Raw genomic sequence first — 22,711 nt, forward strand, 5'->3', positions numbered from 1 at the left:
TGGGGATAGCTAGCCTTCTCCACCTGACAAAAGCACTGTGGTATTAACGGGCTTGATCAATAGTCTACTGTTCCCAGGAATGGAGGGCTTTTGTAGGATGTGGACCTCCAGTGTAAACCCAGCCTGTTCTTGGCAAGCCAGAATGACTGGTACCCTTGTAGGGACTCAGTAAGCAAGCCCTATACCTGTGGAGAAATTCCTGCCCCAGGACTCTGTGGATTCTGGCTGAAGCACAGTGACTACTAGGGTCCTGCGCCAGCCTCCTGCAAGCTCCCTCTCCATATGCAGTTCATTCAAATTCCTGTTGCTTTGGGCTCTGCTTTCAAGACTCCAAATTAAGATGTAGCAAGATGAGAGGCAGAGTAAGTCTAGAAGGGAGAGGACAAAACCTGATTGAATCGGAGATGGGGAAGGAGAGGCAGAATGCCTCCAACACTGGCATGCACCCTCCCCACCTGTGCTATGCTGTTCCTGGTGGAACTGTGCTTACTCTAGGAGCATAGGACATTTCTGTTTGCTGTTCCTGGGTTTCCAGTTCAGGAACTGATGTTGACAGAGTTTGCTGATTGCCTGTCCATATGCCATGGAGAATCTGTGGTGTTCATCCTTAGAGATTTGTGAGGTCTTACAAGTGAAGTTCCCTATATGCAATGCCTCCCTTTCTTATTGTTTAAAGGAAGAAGGAAAGAGAAAAAAAGCTAAGGAAAGACCCTAGTCCTTCAGCAGGTTACAGTTCCTCCCTATTTGGGTCTGGGCTTAGAGAGATGAATTGGTATTCCACCCCTCTTAATGTTAACTAGGGACTTATTAGGTAAGATTAGTACCCATTCAGGCTCTCTTTATTGGGCCTTGGCTGTGCAGTGTTGCTTGTCAGTACCTCCCAGCTGTCCTTTTTCTTGAATGTCCATTCTAAAGCTGACTCACCCTGGAGGTTAGCCTCAGTATTATGTCCATAGTCGGCAGGAGCACAAATGTATGAACCAGCACCTCTCAATATAGACAGTCCTAGATATGACATGCTGGTCTGGATAATTCTTTATCATGTGTGTTGTGGATAATTTAGAAGCATTATTGGCCCCCACTCACTAGATGTCAGTAACAAAATACTATCTCTCAAGTTATTATGTTCCCATATGTTTTCAGACACTGATAGAGGTCCAAATTCCTCCTGGTTGAGATTGGACTCAGACTAGATTCCCAGTCTTGGAAATGTTGGTGTCTTTTACCCTACCACACTATGTTTTTGATTCTTGGTCAAGGATATTATTCCTCCTATCCTTTCCTTGACTGGAGCCTTCTCAGCCCTAAATTTCTCCATTCTACAAATTACTTCAGTTCTAGGGGTATGTAGTGGTGCCCCTGTAGTTTCTCTCTCCATCCTTCGGTCCCTTATAGCTCTTATCACAATTAGTCTATTGCATTTTCTTGAGGTCTGTTTGTCTCTCTAGCTAATTAATCCACTGTAATGGTCAAGTATATTGTGATACTGTTCTGTCTATCATGCCATGTATGAAGGCACAAATCAATCCCCTGGTCTCCACTGTCTGGGTAAACAGACGGCCAACTGGCTTAGGAAGAGGGACTTCTCACAGAAAGGGAAACTTACCTTCTGGACTGTGAAGGTGCGGATGACATATTCTGCTAGAGGCTCTGTTTCAATTAGGGTGACTTTAATATCTCCATAGACCTCTGTGTCATCTGGCCAGTACCGTACACACTTTACCTGTGGCCAAGTGAGAGAAAGGGAAAGGAGAGGGAGGAGAGTGCATAAACAGAGTGCCAAGCATGAGAAGCCAACTCCTTTGCTTTTCCCATCCAAATAACCCCAAGGGTGACTTTGAAGACATTTGCCCATGGGATGCTCAGTGGTCAGGGATCAGCAAATTGTATAGGACCTAACCCACTGCCAGAGTCACTGGGGCCATTAAAAATAATAGCAGTCTCTTCTCTTACAGCTTCTGGTGACTTTCCAGTGCATTGCTACCCTAAAGCATTAGAAAGAACTAGGTAAGTTGGGAAAGTATATCATCCCCACTTAGCAGATGAATAATAGTACTGGAGATGGTGATGTGGTCATTTTCTGCTGTGTCAGCACAGGGCTGCTGAACCTTGTTATCTGAGCAAGGATGAGAAATTCAGGAGTAGACCAGCGAGGAGGTAGAAGCAGAGGGGTCCTTATAAAGAGGCGGTCACTGGGGACTAGAAGGAGAAAGGCTCTTAGTTGGGGAAGAGACAGACAGTCCTGAGCTCATGGGAAGATGCGCCACTGCTCTCTCTCTGCCCCAGCGGTAGGTACCTATGCTACCAGCAAGTAGTTCCCACAGTTGACTCTAAGTTCTACAGAGAGCAAAAGAAATTATGTTTTTCCCCTTAAAATAGCAAAAGTGTTATTACCATTCCGGGGGACGACGCACGGCCTAGCGTGGCATTTCCCACAGTGTGTTCCGCTGGGTGCTAATAGGTGTTAGGTAAACAAAACAAAACAAAAATAAAAATAAAAACAAAAACAAAAAACAAGAAACAAAACAAACACAAAAAGGTTTTGTGGTCAAATGAGTTTGGGAAATGCTGTTTCAAGCAAGTTAAACAAACTGCTTTGCTAAAACATGACTTAGATCCTCAGAAGTGCTATTTTTGTTAAATGTCTTAGGACTCTCCAACAGGGGCAGAGGACACAGCATTTCTCAAACATATTCAACCATGGAACCCTCTGCTCACTAGTCAGCCTGCAGACTAGCATCCCATGGAACCCACTAAGGGAAACACTGAGAGTGAACAGGGTTTGGAGACCATTGCTTGACTCTAAAACTTTAGAGCTAAGAACCTTCTAGAAAGCCTTAGATTCCTACAGCTAAGGAAAGCTGATACTTACCTAGTCTAGCACTGCCTACTAAGCATTCTATGACTTATTCATATGTATTGTTTTCATTTTGTGATACCATAACCTTAGATGATATGCTCACCCACATTTTACAGATGAGGATTGAAACATGGAGAAGCCAAGAAAACTGTTCAAAGTCAACAGCTAACAAGGGATGGAGTAAGGACCAAGCCCAGACTGTCTGTATCATAACCAGGAACACTGTCTTGTATGATTATTGTGAGATAAATATAATGTAGTATGTGAGTTGGCCATTAGCAGGAGTTCCATTAAGAAACTGCTCTTCCACGTAAGCCCAATTTCAATTCACAGCCTATCACTCCCCATCACGAGGAGAATTTGTTTCAAACTATGGGATGTGGTGTGGGCCATGTTGGAATTCTCAAACCCTGAACATTTTTGGTACCCACTGGAGTTGCATTCTGGGTCTGAGTCCCTGGGAAGGCAGCTGAACAGTGGGGTTGCAAGTAATATAATGTGAGTCAAAAATGAGGTTGGAGCTAATTGATTCAGGTGTTCATCCTTTTGCACCCATGCCTCATCTGTAAAACTGGGGAATGAACCAGATAATGGTGAATGCACAAGGATAAAGTCTCGCTTGATCCTGACCCACTATTAGGCAATGAGATGTCTACACCCTTCCAATACACTATGGCATATTCTTCTTCTCCACCTCTGTGGTCACCATTTATCCTGATTATCTATAAAAGTTCATTTGTCCACTCTCATATGGTTTGTATACAGTATGGAACTCCTTTGAGTTTAGATATTTGTACCTCAGCCTTTCAATGGTGCAACCCACCCATCCATCCACAGGCCACAACTAATCAAAGAGGCAAAAGCAAAGCTGGAAATAGTGGCCCCATTTCTAAGCTCTAGCTAAGGGCAATTTAGGACCCAATCTAGATAGAACAGAGAGGGAGACAGAGGTCTGAACCCTGTTGAGGTTTCACAGTCAGGGGAAGAAGAGCAGGTAGTCGAGGGTGAGATGCTGCTGAGAGGAGAAGAGAGATGAAGAGAGAGATGTGGAGCCTGGGTTTGTCAACACAAAGGAAGTGATGTTGACGACGTCACTGCTCTGCCATGGTGGAATGAAGAGCTCTGCCATGTTGAGGTGGATAGAGGAGTGGAGACACAAATCATCTGTGAGTCCTTGGGATTCAGTAGAAACATGGGAACAGGGGAGGTGCCTTTGCTCGGCTTTAAAAAGTGTTTCTAATCATTTTGTAGTAATGACTTTTGATGTTTGACAATTTTGTACATAACTATAATTTATTCAGATAATTCTTCCTCCCTTATCACTGCTGCCCATCCCCCCATCCCTACCCTCACTTTAGCAGGTTCATGAGTTTTGCTTTTGTTTTGTGACTCATTTGGTGGTGGTTTTTGTCCCTCTGAGATAGAAATTACTGAGCATATTCACATGCTGAAGGAAATAATCCAGCAATGAAGAAGAGTCTTAGATTTCAAATGAAAGGGGAATATGAGAAAATCTCTGTGTCTTGTTGCACTGAACCTGGGGATATTAATTCATCTGATCTGCCCTGCCTGGCTCCTTCCCTCTTAATGATATATCCTGGTGACAGGTCCCTCTTGACTCCCTTCAAAGTTGAGTGTGTTACTCCTTGCTTCTCAGGGACTCCTGGTTGCTTTACTGCCATGTCCCTCTGATTTCTTTTATAGTCCAACTTCATTCTATTCTGTCAGGGAAGATCAGGCTCTTTAATGGGAAAAGGATGTTTGGGCAACGGATGAGTGGTGGGAGCAAACACAGGCTTGCAGTGACCTCCCAGAAGGCATCTTCCCAAGGGTCACCTGTCAAAGGGCTGAAGCTTAGTGTTTGTCATATTGGGCTTTGTCATAAGAAATGGCCAATAGTCAACCTTTTGGAGTCAACATAAACAGCCCTTTCTCATAAACAGAAGGGAAGGATGTGAAGATGGCTGTAGATACAAATATGATTATAGGTCTGTGATGTGTTGGTGACAGTGTTCCCATCTGATGGCTTTAATTTCCTCAAAACATATGAGATGACATCATCAGTGGAAAGAGAGGATAGAAATGGCATGGAGACTTGAAGGGACAGAACACTGCTCACATGGGAAGTAGCAGTATAGTATCTCCCATCCCTATAGGCTGCTGTAAGGGTGTGGTGCTGCTTAGGAAGCCGGTGACACAATGCAGGCACCAGGCACGCCAGGGTGCATCTCCACCACCCTCTGCCCACACAACCAAAGGAGAGGCTTACCCTGCCCACTTCCACAAGGTTTGTGACCATGACGATGCTAGCGGAGTTTTCTTGCCAGATCATTCTCCAAAAGTCCTTCACAGTCTCTTGCATTGGACCTGCCAACAGGGAAGGTGATGGGGTTAGAGGCTGTGGGTACAAAGTAGATGCTGAAAGGGTTGTCTCTTGGCTGGTCAAGGTTTGACATGGATGGGTAGAAGTGAAGCCAGGGGAGTCTGAGTGGGACACCAAGTAGCTGAGATTGAGGCCAGAGGCATGAGTCTGTTGGGGCCATAGCAGAGCACAGATAAGAAAAACAGATGAAAAGGTATCCATGGTCTGCAGCATCCTCCCCATCCTCATCGCTACCTTTATGCTCAGTCCAGTGACTCCACTTTCTCCTGATCCACTTCTTTATCTGGACTATAGTTTAGATCATGTCCAAGGGGGGGGGTTCAAAATTGGACAGCAGGATCTCAATGAGAGGTAGGGAGGGAATTAGGATGGGGAGGTGGGGCTGTCAAAAGCAAGAGGGTCCAGAGGTTTTTTTGTTTTTTTGTTTTTTGTTTTTTTTTTTTGTTTTTTTACGAGACAGGGTTTCTCTGTATTGTTTCGGAGGCTATCGGTCCAGCCTGGCCTCGAACGCACAAAGATCCGCCTGCCTCTGCCTCCCGAGTGCTGGGATTAAAGGCGTGCGCCACCACCGCCCGGCGGGTCCAGAGTTTTGAGTTTGACAAATGCCAGAGACATTCATCTGAAACTTGACCAGGAAAGAGAGAATTAAAACACAGAAAATGTAAAAGAAAAAAATCAAGGCAAAGGGCAGAAAAGCAAGGAATAGGAGATAGGATCTGACAGTCCAAAGCAATTTCCTAGGAAGCAGTTCTTAATATCCTGGGTCTTCATCAATTTCAAAATTACAAAAGCAATTCATGTATTTGAAAGAAAATTTGAATAGTATTTTCCTGTGTTTTGTATGTAATGTGCATTTTCTTCAATAAGCACCAGGTCTATTATAAGTACTTTTTCATAGCCTCAAAAACGATATTTTTCAGAGCTACAGAGCTTTCTACAACACGGAGATACCAGATGTTATTTAACCAACCTGTCTATTATTGGGCATTTAAGAGTTTTCACTTTTTCCTATTACAGATGACATGATAACATTGTGAAAAATGCTTTTTATATGTGTCAAGGTCCACACATATAATTATCTGCAGGACTTCCCCCCAGGAGATTTTAGAAGGCATAGTCATTTTTAAGCCTTCTGATAGCATTCTGCCACACAGGGCAACTGACTGCATCTCTTTTGTGGACTTATACTCACTGAAGGGATGGGGACATCTGTTGGGTAGCCTGCTGAGGTTTTTTTCTTGTAACCCTATACATGGTCCCTTCCCTCTTCTCTTAATGATATTTCTTAGTGACAGCTCTTTCTGCTGCTAGTCTAAGCTCAACTTGTCATCATCTTGTTTCTCAAGGACTTCTGCCAGCTTTGCTGTCCTGTCTCTCTGGCTTCTTTGTCTGTGAAAGTTCATCCCCTTCCTTCAGGAGAAGCCAGATTATTTAGTGGAGAAAGAGCTTTGGGATAACAGAGAAAGGAATAGTAGATAATAAGGCTTACCCTGATTTTAAAAACCCCTCTTCTTAGATATCCTTGAGGGCACTCCAGGACACTTACCTTGGGTTGCAATGTAGTGCCGGGGTCGGTGGTACCCCTGGATAATAGGAGGAAAACACAGTGAAGGGTTTCCAGTCAAAGATCAAAACCAGCACAGTATTAAGACACATTTCTTGCCAGCTACCTGGTGTTCTCATAGGCAAAATGGGGATAGCATCTCAGAGAAGTAGCAAAGACCACATGTGCAGAGGTCAGAACTTTGTAGCATTAGCTGTTATTGTGACTACCTGTGAGGGCCTATACAGGTTTTCCCTAGGTATTCCTTACGCTCATGCACCAAAAAATAGGGTGAGAAGGCATTTAAGGCTTATGGTGGACACCAATGACCAATACGCTTTTCCTGAGCCATAATAATCAAATGCAGATTCCAATACTAGGTCTACTGGGGCACCTGGAGGAAGAAACAGAGAAAGACAGGTATATTTTTGGCTGAACATTGTTAACAGTCAGAAAAAGGAATTACTTCTCTCTGGTGATAGGAAAGTTTTGGGTGTAGAGAGGACCACGTGGAAATGTGAACTCAGACAGCCAAGAGCTATTTGTTGATTCAAAGACCAGCTTGTGATTTCCCTGGCTCTTTCAGAGTGCTCCCATACGCCTGTGTTTTTGATGTGTTCCACGGAATGGAACTAAGTTGGTGGCCATAGCATCCTAGTCATGAGGAAAAAGGTTGTAGATGATACTGTCTTTTACTTGGGAGGGGAATGGATGGTGGGCCTCCTTTGTTACAGATGAAAAGTGTATTGTGTTGAGTAAGAACTGTATTGTATTGAATAAAAGTTCAAGTATAGTATAGATTATCAAATATGATCAGCATTTAGTGATAGATGGATGACCCAAGGAATGGACTAACTCTTGATAAGTTCCTAATGTGATAGTATTATTGGGAGAAGGGGAAAAGAAGAGGCCTAGTTGGTGGAAGTGGGAGAGTAAACTTAAAGATTCTTGTCTTGTTCTGTTTCTATAACTCCCCCTTTCTGCTTCCTGATTGGGATGTAAATTCTAATGTGAACTGTTGTGCTCTGCCACACCTTCTTGTTAGGATAGAGGGATTGACGTCTCTGAAACTGTGAGCCAAACTAAGTATTTTCTCCTTTAAGTTTTCTTACTCAGAAACTCAGTTACAGCAATGAAAATGCCTGGATAAATTAACCATGTACTAAAATACATGGCTAGATTAACCTCATACCATGATTAATGCAAGTGGTCCCCTATATTTAATGAGGACACTCAGCTGACACAACTAACCCTATAGAAACCATTTTCCATAGACTTTATATAGTGTTAGACTTAGAGAAAATGCCAAATAAACAAGCTATGACAAACCAACCAAAAAGGCAGCATAGCATATGGATTATATATACCATAGACCAACTTACTTGTTTAGGTTTGAATTTTGGTTCTGTCCCTTCCAGGCTGTATCATTTAGGGTTAGTTATTTAGCTTTTCTGGGTCTCAGTTATATTGATGAAATGTGGATCAGACTGATCAAAATACACTAAATAAGATTTAACAAGTTAATACATGACAATTCCTATAATATATAATGAATACAATTCTAAGATTTTACATATGTGTATTTGTTATTATAATTGTATTGTTGCTCACTTGGCAAACATTTATTGAGACACTTTGATGATTCAGGGTGTATACTGAACCTTTAGTAGTAACTGATGTCTCCTCTACCAACAAAGGGATGGAAAGGCATATCTGTCACTCTGAGTCAAGATGGACAGGGCTATGCAGACCGGATGGAAAAATTAGATTCTGGGGCCTTTTGAGCAGGTTTGAGAACAGAAAATAACTCCTTAGAACCCAGAATGATGAGGGTTCTTATGCCTACCCTCTTCTGCCATCTCCATCATCAACTGTTCTCACAGTCTTCCCTAACCTGGTCCATAACTTAAACTACCTGGTGTCCTCCAAGAGCCCATTTTTACTCCTGAAGCTCATCTGCTTCCTGCAGTAGTGGGCTTCTCAGGATACACCAGAGAGGTAAATTTGTCTTTTTTTGAGTCTGTATGTAGTGACTCTGCTTTGCTTGCATAGCAATGTCTAAATGCTTCCTCTTAGAGTAACTACATGTCTGCATCCTCATCTTGAACTCTTCTCCCAGCTGTCGCTCTGTGTCTGCTCCCTGAATACACTCATCTTGTGTTCTAGTTTCAGTATTCAGGAATTTAGATGTGGCCTTTTCTGTGATACAGAGGTAACTCCTTTCTCATGATTTTCCTTTCTCTTGAGAGACTCCACAGGGCTTCACAGATACCCAGAGAATACAGGAACATGAACAGCACTAAATACTTCTATATTTTTCTTTTCCTGGGTCATGAGACACAGCACCCAGAACTGGGTGCAGCTTTCTGCAAAGGTTGGTCAGTGGGATGCATGCAAGAGTTGTGTTTTGCATTGGCAAAGACCTTGGAAGAAACTAGGCTTTGAAAGGTTCCTTGAAAGTTAATGGTAAAAAGTTCTGGGTAAGAAATTACACATTAATTGTGAGATTGGCCTGCTGGGGCTCACTACTTGGTGTTTTCCTTTGCTTGCACAGTCATTTCAGATTCAACCAGCAAGCATCACAGCAGCACATTCTACTATGCACAATGCACGGGAACCCGCAAATGAACCAGACAGATGTAGGCTCTGCTTTGGAGCTCCGTAGAGCACCCAAGTGAACTGACTTAACTATGATGCCAGAACAATGTTCTCTGAAGAGGTGGTGGTTTAATCAGCTTCTAGTTTGGGCCTCTCAACATTTCTGCATCCCCACTTCATGCCATCAGCAATGTGTCTAGTTTTTCCACAGCTGTTTGCATTGCCCATGGAGTTATAGCCCTTCTTCAGAAATAGTAGTCATCACATTTCTGTCCAGAAGACTTAGTGCCAGGCCACTGTCTGCTTCTCTCCCCTATTGCCAGCTTTTTTATTCTAATGTTTTGTTCTATTTTGTGTGCACATGTGTTCGTGCATGCATTCACATGTGTTTGGAGGTGTATGTGCACATGTGTGGGGGACAGAGGTTGATGCCAGATATCTTTTTCAATTACTCTTTGCAGTGAACCTGGAGATTGTTGACTTGACTAGACTGCCTGGCCAGCAAGCACCTGGGGACCACCTGTCTCTACATCCCCTGTGCTGGGATTGCAGCAATGCTGCCCAACATGGCTTTTTATGGGTTCTCATGACAAGCACTTTACCAACTGAGCTTTTCTTCAAAGCACCGATCACCAGATGGCTTATTCATTTAAATCACTGTCTAACCCCCACCCCCACTCTGTGTTGAGGGAGGTTTACAAGGGCAGGTCTGTGCCCAGCTTGCTTGTGGCTGTGCTCTCAGCATTGAAGTGTTTGTCTTGGCTGTCAACCCTGGTAAAAGCACACTGAATGCATATGTGCCACTTGCCTGTCCCCATGCCACATCTGAGCAAGAAGGCCTTCTCTGGACTCCAGAAAACTCAAACAGTTCCCAAAGAGGAAAAATTCAATCCATGAGAGTGATTTCTTAGCAAAGGTGATAAAAGGAAATGCATTGCTCAACTGGATCTCCTCTGGGGATTTGCCAAGAGCTAGTGAAGAAAACTTCCTAACCTTAAAAGAACTTTCAGTTCATTTAAGTCCCACCTACACAGCACACAGATCGACTGCAAACCAGCACTGGGCCTGCCTCCATCTGTCTGTGAGCAATGGGAAAGAGGTTTGCATCCAAAATGAATTTATCTCACTCTGCACTCCTGCATCTGTTACTTACTTGGGACCCAGATATGATATTTATTTCCAGGCTGGTAATTTATAACAGATTCAAGTGGCCAATACATTTTCGGGTGTGCAAACAAACATGCCAGTAGGTTGGTTCAGAGAGCAGCATACCACAGCCTCCAGAGGCTCAGGCAAGGTTGACCTCATCTAGCTCATTATCCAAATAGAGTCATTTTAATAAATTGTCAAGATCCAATTATAGAGAAGGGTCTATAGCTTGGATAGTTACCTCTTATCTTTGGGCTGTGGTGGAGACCAGAGTAAAGCTGTAAGACTAGATAGTTCATAACCGCCCCCACCCCACCCCACTGTATTATTGGTTATCAGGAATCCCCAGGAGGCCACAAGAATATAGTTCTACTGTGATTTCAGGTAGGCTCACGACCCTGATTTTTCCTGCTTTCTGTCCTGTCATGGAAACACCATAAGAGGGTAGTTGTGTTTGGTGTCCTTTTGTTTCCCACTTTCCCCATTGTCTTTTTCACACTCTGTTCTGTGCCTTGGGAGGTGACAATAGAAACTGCAATGGAGGCTCCCATGTCCTCAGGCTTTAAGGGGGCAGTTTCTAACTAGGAGGGGAAGCAAAAGCTCAGAAGCCAGTGGGAGGCTGGGGCATCTGCCCTTCTAGGTTCTGCCATGCTGTGTTGGCAGGGGTTAGGTTCTCCCTGGCAAGAGCAAGACAGCTTTGTCCTTAAAGTAACACTCTTCCCTTTGTACCCATTCTCTTATCAAGCCACAGAACTTCTGACATTGCTTTGCCATCTCTAGCCCCAAGATACTCCACACAGTCTGGTTGGTTATTCTGCCTCAGTATTATTCAGGCCCTTATTAAACTCTGCCTGGTTAACACCTGTGAGCCAGCTTGTTTCCTCTTCGAACCCTGATAGGTACTTTATAGCAGCTATCACATACTTGTGGGCTGGCATTTTATTGCATCTTGCAGCCATCAGAATGAATAAATTACTTACCTATAGTCACAAAGGTAGTCATCAGAAAGACCTGTATATAACAGGCCCAACAAGAATGGGATTCATGACTGTAGTCTCATTAGTTCTTGATGCTAATCATTTAAAGGCAGCTCAGGGCCTGACACTGCCCATTAGGACAGCATGTGGTGGAGACATTTGGCCTGTCTATAAAATCTACTTCTTATACAGAGAGGGAGGGGGCTGTGCTTGTTCTAGCTGTGCAGAGAATTAAAGTCTAGCTGTGTGACCTAGGGCGGTGCTCTTAACCTCAATCCTTGGTTTCCTGTCTTTAAAGGCTTGCAAAAGACTTTGTAATGACAGAACAGGACAGAAATGGAAGACCTGATTAGTGCTGGCACTGTACAGAGTCACTTGCATTTAAAGCGATTTCATTTGCTGCCTATACAACATGGAAATTTCTCAGTTCTATTTGTAGTCAGACATTCACTCTACTGTAGATTGAGTAAGTAGCTAGAAAAATCATTTGATGGGAGTTTTCATTTAGATATTAAATGCCAGATAAATATAGCCGTTTGGACACACAAGACTATGTATGTGCTATATCCTTAGGACTTTCATATCCACCTGACCACAGTCAAGGTGGAGAAGGAAAGAAAGGAACCAGTTCAACCCATATCAACACATGCTAGCAGAACGTCCACTAAATGCATGCTGTGGGATGGTGTTGGGGTAGATGAAGGCCCAGGAGAAAGAGTACTGGGCTGGACAGTACTCAGCTATGGTCCATACCCATGTTATGTCACTGACCATCTATTTGACATTGGACACGCTTTTCAAATTCTCCAAGTCTCAGTCTCCCCATTTGCAAAGTGGAAATGATAAGAACCACCTTGAAGTGGTGCCAAGAAGCCTTAGTAAGCTGACTCACTTGAAGCACATGTCATTGGGTCAGAAGTGACACACTGAGAACCTACTACCATTGTCACTGCTTATTGTTATTAGAGGAAGCAGAGTTTGAACTCCTGGTTCAAAATCTAGCTCCTCCTCTCTTCCCTCTTGGGTGGGATTCTAGATACATTACCGTGAGGGACCCAGCTTACTCAACTGGGTATGGGTGCTAGAGGTATTTACCCAGTGAGGTTGAAATACTAGTTAAGGTACATGAGAAATACTAGTTACTGGTACATGAGAAATAATCTCTAATTTTTAGGTTACTATAACCCTTTCTTGTACAGCTGGTTTTCTGTCACATCCTAAGGCAGGACTGAGAGGTCTTCTCCTTCAAGCTTCCATTGGACTCCCTCTTGAGGCTTCAGTCTGACAGTCTCTTTTCTAATCTGACCCATCTTACCAGGCAGAATCCTAGTCTGAAAGGTCAGTATTTCTATCACACAGTAGAATGTCTTCTTGGTATTTGTGAAGTGACTAATAAAGGGGAAAGCTAATGGCATGATGAGCAGATGCTTAGAGCAACTCACTCTTGCTGTAGACAAGCTGCTGAGAATTGAATTCCTCCTTGTGTAATCATTTGGAGGGCTACAGACACAGAGAATGGCCTTCTTTGTCTCCACTGAAGCCCTGGACCCAGGTCTTGGTTACACAGCAGGTCTTTTGATAGCTTTGTTAGGGAGGGTCCAGAAGTAAAGTGGAAACCACCCTGAGCATTGCAGACAGAGAGGATTCAACACGGAGAATTGGCTTTACAGGTTCTAGAGGTGCATGATGACACAGAGGAACTATTGGCCAGCCTCAAGATAACAAACCTTGGAGCCTCTAGGTCAGTAGTTCTTAACCTTCTTAATGCTGTGACCCTTCAATATAGTTCCTCATGTTGTGGCGACCCCAACCATAACATTATTTCTGTTTCTACCTCCTAACTGTAATTTTGTTACTGTTATGATCTAAATATAAACATCTGTGTTTTCTGATGGTATTAGGTAGTCCCTGTGAAAGGGTCATTTGATCCCCTAAAAGAGGTCACAACCTACAGGTTGAGTAACATCATCCTAGAGGAACAATGGAAAACCAGAATCATAAGAGCTGGTGACTGGAAATTGCCTGGGAGGAACTGGAACTGAAACTGAGGGAAGCAGAGTTGCAGATGAAATGTGGCCAGAAAGAAGTTTCCACCTAGGAGAGAAGAGAGCAGAGGCACCCTGGTTTCTCTTTTCCTGCCATCCCTGGGTCTTCTATCTTTCTCTATTCAAGAAAGCTTTTCTCTCTCCCTGAACACTACAACCACTCTCACAAGTGCACAGTCACTACCATCAGCAAAGCGAAGGAGAGTAGAGAGTGTCAAGGAGTAACTGGGGTGAAGAGACAAATGACCATGCTGGGCTGAGTGTACATCTAGGAATGTGGTTTTGCTGGGTGTTTCCATTCACATAACAAAGGCAAGATAGCTCCAGCAACTCAGGCATGGAAGGCTCTATGTTGATACACATCTACTTTAGGGCAGTCACATCTACCTAGCCGTAATCAAAGGAAAAGAGAAGAGGGAGGAACCGATCTAGCCTGCATTGGCATCTGTTGGCTGAATATTCACTGTAGGGTAGTGTTGGGTTCAAGGTTAAATAAATGTTTGTTGAACTAATGGACCAGGTGATGTTATAAGAAAATTCATGAAACACGTTACCGTACTTCATAGCTGTCTGTAAATACATTTGAGAGTGAGGGATCAGTGGCAATCTGAGTCATTCTTCAAGGCCTCTGATCAGTAATTCTGGCATAACCAGCTGGCAATAGTGGCCATACTTCCTCTTTGGTAGACTCTTTCACTTCTCTGCATACCTTTCTTGGCTCCTGTTTGAACTGAGTCCCATTCTCAGTAGTGTCTGGAATGTGGTGGCAGCCTCTCTCCTACTTGGTTATGTTAGTTCCAGGCTCTCCTTTATATGCTCTACCTTTTTTCCAGTAGCAGATGAATTGTAAAGCTCAGTGCTGATAGGAACCCCCACATTCAAACACCTTCAGTAGTTTTATCTTTTCTTCAGGGCCCAACCAGCAAAGACATCAAGGATCTAGTGTCAGCCCCATTTTCCAGTGTTCCCACCATACTGTTTCCACCACCTTCAGACAGAGGTGGTATGCATTTCTTTTCAAGCTCCTTCCTGTTGGAAAGAGCTGTTCTCTAACCAAAGGGATGTCATCCCTCATTTTGACTTTGAATTTTACTCACACTTGAAGCCTTGACTCACATAATTTTCTGCATCCCTGATGGATATGTTTCCCACCCCTGAATCCCAACAGTATTTTATCTAAACCTATAACAGCCATTACCCTAGTTTACCACAGATGGGCACAGCTTATCTCTCTTCTGATGTTTTTGAGGGCAGAGACACTGGCATTTTTACTTTCGTGGGTCTCCTAATATCTAGCACAATGGTTGTATCTTCAAACGAGTGGCTGAGTGAACAGGCATATACCAATTAATATACGGGTTGAATAAATAAGATCAGCAGTTTCCCTGGAGCTGCAAAGAACAGATTAACCTGCCTGAAAGCTTTGGGTGGATAATCAACTTGGGTCATACAAACTAGGGAAGGGATGCACTGCTCTGGACATGATCCAGCTACCTTCTTGTGGACAGGTTCAAGACAGTCTTTCAGTTAGATCTTGAGTCTGGACAGTCAACTCTGGCCCATAGATACTTAGCCCAATCAAGATACTCACATCAATGTAGTTGGCATTGATGTAGTCAGAGTGGGGGTCTCCATCCAGCACCAAAAGCCTCACCCGGGAGTGGTCATCTGCAGAGAGAACAAAAAGCAGGAAGTGGTAGATGAGAGACTATGGGATGAAGAGTCAGTAGTTTTCGTCTTTAGAGCTGTCATTGATTAGCTACTACACTCCAGCTACTGTCACTTTCTCACAGTTATCTGCTATTTATAGATGAGGAAACAGAGGTACAGAGATGTGACAAATCTGAAAAAGGACCCCTCTTCTAATTTCTATTTTGATTATGATTTCACCATTACCTGAGCAGGTGTGTCACCTGCTTCCTAAGTCTTACTGGTTTCATCACCAATATGGAGATGGAAATACCTGCTTCATGGGATAATACAAGAGAGGCTTACATAAGTACCTAGAACATAAGGTCACAGAGTCTGAATCAATATGCTCTATTTCCACACTACTTAAAAACAGCAAGTTACCTATTTTTCCAAAGACACAAACTAGTTTATGTTTGTCTCTTGGTGCAGAGAGCTTGTTGGCAATGTAGTGTTATCAATAACATCATTAAACTAAGGACTGGATTATTAGAAAAGAGGTCATCAATAACTAAAAATCATGTTACTGAGATGCCTTTTCAAACAATCTAGACATAAACAAGATGTACGGCTTTAGTCAGTAGCATGCTTGATTCAAATAACACCAAATTAGAATCACTTTAAATGGTATATCAGAAAAAGCTGGATAATCCTTTGCAATTAATTAAAGTCAATTCTGAATGCTAATATACACACACTAGGGAACATCCTGATTGGGTCTGGTGGGAAGTATCCTCAGTCTGCTACCTGGATCACTGCACACCTGCCATTGCATACCTCACCCCATCTTACTACAGGGCAGAGATGGGGTTCACAGTCAGTGGGATAGAGAGGTATGGGCATCCTATGGCCTCACAGGGTTAAAGAGGGCAAACCAGCTTTTCCTTTTGGACTTTCACAATACTATTTAGTTTATAAGCACATTTGTTGGTCCTAACTCGAGTTTCTTGAGATGGGGAATTGGCTGTCTTGTTCTGTGTTCCATCCCTCGCAACCCTAAGGGACTAGCACACAGCAGGTCAGTGAGTACCTGGTGAGAGTATAAATGAATGACCTCATCAGGTACTCTCAGTGATCTTATGAGAGAGGCAGAATGGTTTTGTTAGTCCTTGTTACAACTGAGCAAACTGAGGTTCATAAAAATTGGCCATATGACCAATGAACGGTACAACATAGAAAAGTGCGGGCCTGTTAATTCCAAGTTCACACATTACTGCTTTCAAAAAGTCCCAAGCAGGAGATTAGAAACCATGCAAGTATTCATAGTGGGGGATACTCAGAGAAGTTGTTGACTGAGTAATGGAAGAAACTTTAAAGAAGTGAGATAATTCAGAAAACAATAAAGAGACACTATCTTTGCAGGCTGGATGAAGAGAGAGATGGGGTAATATTCTCAGAACTCTAGAGTTGGAACAACTTTCTGGGACTGCAGCCACCACAGGTCTCTTTTGCAGGAGTTTGATAGAGGGAACAGAGTCCCTGGTTGCAAAGAAGTCATCTTGCAGAGAACAGCTCCTTGCAATGCAACATCAACTGGAAGTCAGGGATGGGCCCAGCTATGGGCAAATAGGCCCTGGACTGGTGTAAGATACCATTCATATGATTAATTCAGAATCAATCACAAATATCAACAGGCAGCAGGTACCATACTTGGATAATGCATTATACTGGATACCCCTTTTCTAATTCTCCAAAGAGGAAATGTTTCAGTGGAAGCCACTAGAAGGGAGGAGTAGGTAAGTGGTAGATAACTCTAAATGGGTATGTGATAGAGATGTGGGACACCGGGTGAGGAGAGTCTGAATTCATTACAGTCCCCAGTACTAGATACACCATCTCATTCACTTTTACCTAGAAGTAGCTCTTCACCTTATCATGGTTACAGTGATGTGTGACTATGATTCTGATTTCACAGGTAAAGGAACTCAGGTTCACAGAAGTCAAGCACTTTCACAAATTATATAGTTCCTCTCTAAGTTTCATCCTGTTCAGCTCTACCAACAGGACACACTGTCCTGAGGAATTCCAAGCATCTCATATGTAACTACTGTTGGAGTCTGTGCAAGTGAGTGGTCCCCACCCATCAGTACTCAAGAGAAGGAGACTTCCTGTGGACGACCATTCAGTAAGAGTGCAACCTGATTTTGAACCAAGGCTATCAAATCCTGGTACTAGCAGTTACAACATCTGTAAGCCTCAGAAAAGGGAAATGTATATTATGTTTTCATCCAATGCTGTTATTAATGACTTACTGGTTAAAAATCTCTTTTACTTATGAGACTGATAAATTGCCTGCTATGCTAAAGAGGCAGATCAAAATCTCCTTTAGTTACTGAGTTATGCTTGCCTGAAGACCATAGCAGAGTTAACAGAAATTCTGTTTTAAAATGTTGAAAATGGATATATATATACATATATATATGAAAGCAAGAATCATTAGAAACAAAAGAAACTTACTATTTCTAGTCAAATGTCCTTAAAGATTATATGTGTCTACTAATATCTCCATTTATTTAATAAGAATACACTTTTTGAATAACTACTATGTGCCTACTAGTTGAAGGGACTAAGAAAGGGTTCCGGCAGGTGAGTTTCATGCTTAAGCAGTTGGAGCAATTTAATCAAGGAGATGAATCATGAATAGAAGTGAAATATCAAGGCCTCCAAAGTGAGGAATAAAGAGCTTTGCGTGGTGAAATGAGACTGAGGAATTAAAAGTGAGGAAGGTTTCACCCATGGGCATCAAGGAAGTCTTTCTCTTAGAGGACACTGTGGGAGCAGGGATCCTGAAAGAGCTAACACACTACAGGAAGGTAGAGTGGGGGGAGGATTGTGGAAGAATCTTTTGTCCTGGGATCACTAATTGTGAGGGGAAGAGTAACAAGAAGGGGAAGAGGTGAAATCTGAATAAGAGCAGAGTGTCCTTTATTCCACATTACGGCACCAAGACTCAAGTACCTAGGAAATTGAGAATTTCAACAGTGAAATATTACATACACAACAGTGGAAAAAACCAAAACACCACCAAATACTTGCCAATATTTGTAACAGGCACTCACTCATTGTTTTTGGAAACACACAATGGTGCAGCCACTTGGAAGATAGCAAGGCCATTTCCTATAAAATGAAGAATCCATTCACCATGTGATTTAGTAATTGCACTCTTTGGTATTTACCCAATGTATCACAATCTTATGTCTATGTTAAAAACTGTACGTAAATGTTTATAGCAGTTTAGTCATGATTGTAAAAACTTGGAAACAACCAAAAATAAATAAAGGGTGATATAGCTATATACTGGAATATTATTCAGTGATAAAGAGAAATGAACTTACATGCTATAAAAGGCATGAAAGAAACTTAAATACTATTGCTAAGTAGTGGAAGCCAATCTGGAAAGGCTATGTTGAATGTTGATTCTACATATGGTTCTAACTATATAATGCTCCGAAAGAGGAAAAACCATGGAGTCTATAACCTCAGTGGTCAGCAGAGGCTTAGAAGAGGGGGAAGGAGTGTTAAATAGGTTGAATAAGGGGGGATGTTTAGGACAAGGAAACTATTCTATAAAAATACTGTAATTGGAATATATGCACTTTCCAGTTCTACAGAACTGAACAACATACAACATGAGCCCTAATGCAAACTATGGACTGGAACTAATAATAATGGACCAATATTAGTCTATCAACAACAACAAATCTTCTTCACTCATGTGAAGTGTTGATGAAAGGGGAAATAATACGTAAGTGGTGCAGAATTCTGTACTTGCCACTCAGACTCTCTATAAGACTAAAATTTCTCTGAAAGAAATAAAGGATAGTGCCTGGCATACAGCAGGGACTCAATAAATGGAGGCTTGGGGCTGGACTACACAGTGGGGTGACAGTAGAGACACCTAGAAAGCTGATGTTCCCCATTTGTCCATCTGCCCCAAGATGAATCTGTTTATCTGCAGAGACAAGAGTAATGTATGCTTTCCTTGAAGGACAGAATTCTGATACAGGTCTTCCAGAAAAGCAATACAAAGAGTGGCAGTGTCCTCATGGTTTATTTATCTGTTCTGGGAAATGCTAATATTATTCTATGTCCCTTTCTTCTTCTAACTTTATGTAATTAGAAAGATAAAAATTGTGTTTACCCGCATGCACATGGAGAAAGATGGGGCAGCCAACGATAGCAAGGAGCTTATACAAGGTAATTTACAAGCAGCCCAGAATGTTCATTATGCTCTATCTACATTTTGCAAGCTTGAAAAACAGCTAATTTGGCATGCAGTGTTTGAGAGTCAAGACAAAGAGGAGAGTTATGAAGAGTCATGTGGAGGAGGAGAAGTTCCCAGACTGAAGTATGATATAGGGGCAGGAGCCTGGATTCCCTGGATTCCTCCAGGAGGTGGTTATTGGGAAAGAAGTAGCCATGGGTAGATGGCAGAGTGGCTATGAAGGACTTGGAAATCTAAAGCTGTCCTACTAACATAGATGCAGGGGCAAGGGGGCATCACCTCTGTCATCAATCTATCTGTTCTTTATGACTTCTGAGTGTGGACCAACAGTATGCTTCTAAATGTTTTACAAACAGCTCTCTAAAAGGGGAAAACGTCTGATATGTCACTGATATCTGTGATGTAAATATTCCCACCATCACTGACTTCAAATTACAGATATACTAAAATTATGCTGATAATATGTCTGCTTTTGTTCACTGACATGAATCAACTATAATACATCACTAACAGATGCTCTTATACCCCACAAAGCCATGCATACTCTGATTGCCTGGGAACCCACTGTCTTGCCATGTTCTCTTCTCCATACCCTTCCATGGTAACCTTGGCCTTAAGTTGTTCAAATATACTATGTTTGTTCTGCTCACAGAGCCTTTACATATGCTGAGGCACACGTTCATCTAAGATCATGCATCAGAACCATATTCTTGCTTTCCTCATGGCTGATCTCTTATTACACCTGGACTCCCAGCCTGTCCTACCCCAATATTGACAGCCAATTCTTCAGTCTAACACTCTCCCAAATGAGCTATTTCAGTGAAGGCATTACAGCCAATTCTTATCTTTATAAGAAGAGAGTTAAAGGATTGGCTGAGGTGTGAAGGCCTACCTGAGATTCCCCAATCCCTAACTAGATCGCCATATCACTTGGCATAGGTTGTAACATTCCTTGAACCTTTATTTATTCCACTATAACCCTCAAATCATACTTTTTATTGCAGAGTTGTACCAGAGATGAAATGAGATCAAATATAAAACACGGGAGATGCTATAAGAATCAACACTAATATCTAAATTCAGCTTTATTATTATCAATATAGACCAATGGATCTCCAAGTGTGATCTTTAGACATACAGATTCTTAGACTATACTCCATATTTCCTGTATCAGAAGTTACAAGTGGAACCTTGCATGGTATGTTTTAGCAAGGTGTTCACATGATTATGGTGCACACCCTGTTTTGAGCATGTAAATAAATGTTGAGTTATTCAGTACAGACTTGTCCTCCATACTAACTTTAATATCTCTTGGGAAAGATCAGGAGACCTTACTGGAACTGGGTCATGAGGTCAAAGATCCCTCAGTGGCAGATGGCAAGGGATAGAAATTTATTTGTTTGGAGAATGTAAGGTGCTCCATGAACTATTCTGGAAGCTTCATGAATACTGTGCCATTTGATTAAAAACGTAACTCTGAGTGGCATGTTACTTCAAGGATGAGAAACTCAGGGCTCTATGGAGTTCTGTCACTCAAGAGAAGGTATAAGGCTGTCAGCTTCTTGATGTAGTGGCAAACTGGCCCCCAATACTCCATGCCTCACATCCCTTTACCCTTTGTTTCTCACCAACATCGCAGTCCCCAACCCTAGTGCCCTGTCTCTATCTTGTTGTTTTACAACCACTCTGGAGGAGAAGGTTCAGTTTGCTCATTTGCACAATTCTAACTAAAAAACAAACCCCAGCTTCCCCTCCTTTTCTCCATCATCAGACAGAACCCAATAAATCAGTCATCTCAAGTCACATATGCTTTAAGAGAGAATCACTTCAGAGAGGTGGGGCTGGGAGAGAATATCATTTGCATACTTTATAATCTTTCCCTCTGTCTTCCGGGCACTGCAGAGGGTAAAAAACAGGTGCAATTTTTCAGAGAAAAGAGATTTGACTCATTACAATGAATTGTGGAGCTGAAAAACCATTTCCTGGAAGTATTGGAAATGTTAATGCTATCATCTTGCACGAGTGGGTAGGGAGGAGGCAGGTAATTCCACAGGGACTGCCTGGGTACCTCATTGAAGCTAAAGGTCTAAACATTCAATCTTGATTGAATTACCCTTATTGAGACATGGAAGGTATAGCTTGGGCACTACACAAGGAGGACACGCATACATTCTGTGCATCTCCTTGTCCTGGCAGATCTGTGTTAGCTGCTAGCTGAAGTTGGGAAGTGCCCAGGGAAGAGCCCAGAGAGAGGGGAAGAAGAGATGGAAAGAGTCCCCAGAAGAGGACAGGGGACAGTGGTGTTCCCACTGCATCCCCTTGCACCCTTAGCATGTCACCAAGCAGTGCCCCATGAGGAAGCCTTTCTGAAAGAACAGCAGGTGCAGAACCAGAGTGGAGGAATTAGATTGGTGAGTTTGAAGGGTCTCCCAGGAAATACCATGAAGAAAGGAATCCAGTGGAGGGGCATCACCCAGAATTGACCACACTGGGTAAATGGGACTCAGTTCAATTGTAGAGCTCTGGGAGAAGACAGGACATATGGAACTCCAGGGAGAGGAAGGTAGAATCCTTAGACACCCACTTGTACTAGCTATCAGTTGAAAGCAACTCCTGAGGACATTTAATTCCCTAGTACTGTGGTCTGTTCTGCAGACAGATAATGATGGTCTAGTGGCCAGAACACATCCTCAGAGAATGACACAGATACTGGCAGTAGAATTAGGGCCATGAGCAACAAAGAGGTTGGGGGGTACTTGGGAGATACCAGTGATTTCTGTACTAGGAGAAGCCTGGAGGTTCAGCCCGACCCGTAGAGAGGACAGAGAAGAGCAGAGGCTGAGAGTCAGGAGCAATGAACTAGGTAGGGGCCCATTATGTCACCCAGGAAGCAGTAGAGAATCCTGCTGTATGAGAGGGACTCTAAGTTGGTCTGGACTTGAGTCCTTCCTGGTCCTTCCCACTTTAGGAAGAGAACACCATTCTATGGAACTTATCTGTTATGAATTTGGGCTTTTGGCAGCACATACTCCTGAAAAGCATAGATGTGGCTTTATGTATGGTAGACCCCTTGGCGAAAAGCATGTGACACCCTGGCAGGTGACAGATCAGAATTCTGACCATGGCAGTCCTATATACTCACTATATGACTGTGTAACCTTGGGTATTAGTTGATTTCTGGGTCATTTATCCTGGCTTGTGAACTCAGAGGCTCAACAGCTGTACGTGGAACATCTATGACT

The 22,711-nt window shown here is 42.7% G+C and overlaps 1 protein-coding gene across 14 annotated transcripts in view; it reads right to left on the minus strand.

The window, feature by feature from the left end:
• Ptprt (protein tyrosine phosphatase receptor type T) overlaps window positions 1-22,711 on the minus strand; it is a 1,105,935-nt gene that overhangs the window by 39,267 nt on the left and 1,043,957 nt on the right. For 8 of the 14 annotated variants that reach the window (XM_040732970.1, XM_040732967.1, XM_040732966.1 and 5 more), the window contains 5 exons: window positions 15,147-15,223; window positions 6,790-6,826; window positions 5,130-5,227; window positions 2,395-2,454; window positions 1,607-1,723 (listed from right to left, as the gene is read on the minus strand). In XM_040732970.1, coding sequence (XP_040588904.1) covers window positions 1,607-1,723; window positions 2,395-2,454; window positions 5,130-5,227; window positions 6,790-6,826; window positions 15,147-15,223 — 389 coding nt within the window. The remainder of the gene's footprint in view (window positions 1-1,606; window positions 1,724-2,394; window positions 2,455-5,129; window positions 5,228-6,789; window positions 6,827-15,146; window positions 15,224-22,711) is intronic. The other 6 variants (XM_040732973.1, XM_040732972.1, XM_040732971.1 and 3 more) reach the window with 1 other exon arrangement.

This window comes from Mesocricetus auratus, unplaced genomic scaffold, assembly GCF_017639785.1.
Source record: "Mesocricetus auratus isolate SY011 unplaced genomic scaffold, BCM_Maur_2.0 Super-Scaffold_100028, whole genome shotgun sequence".
Lineage (NCBI taxonomy): Eukaryota > Metazoa > Chordata > Mammalia > Rodentia > Cricetidae > Mesocricetus > Mesocricetus auratus.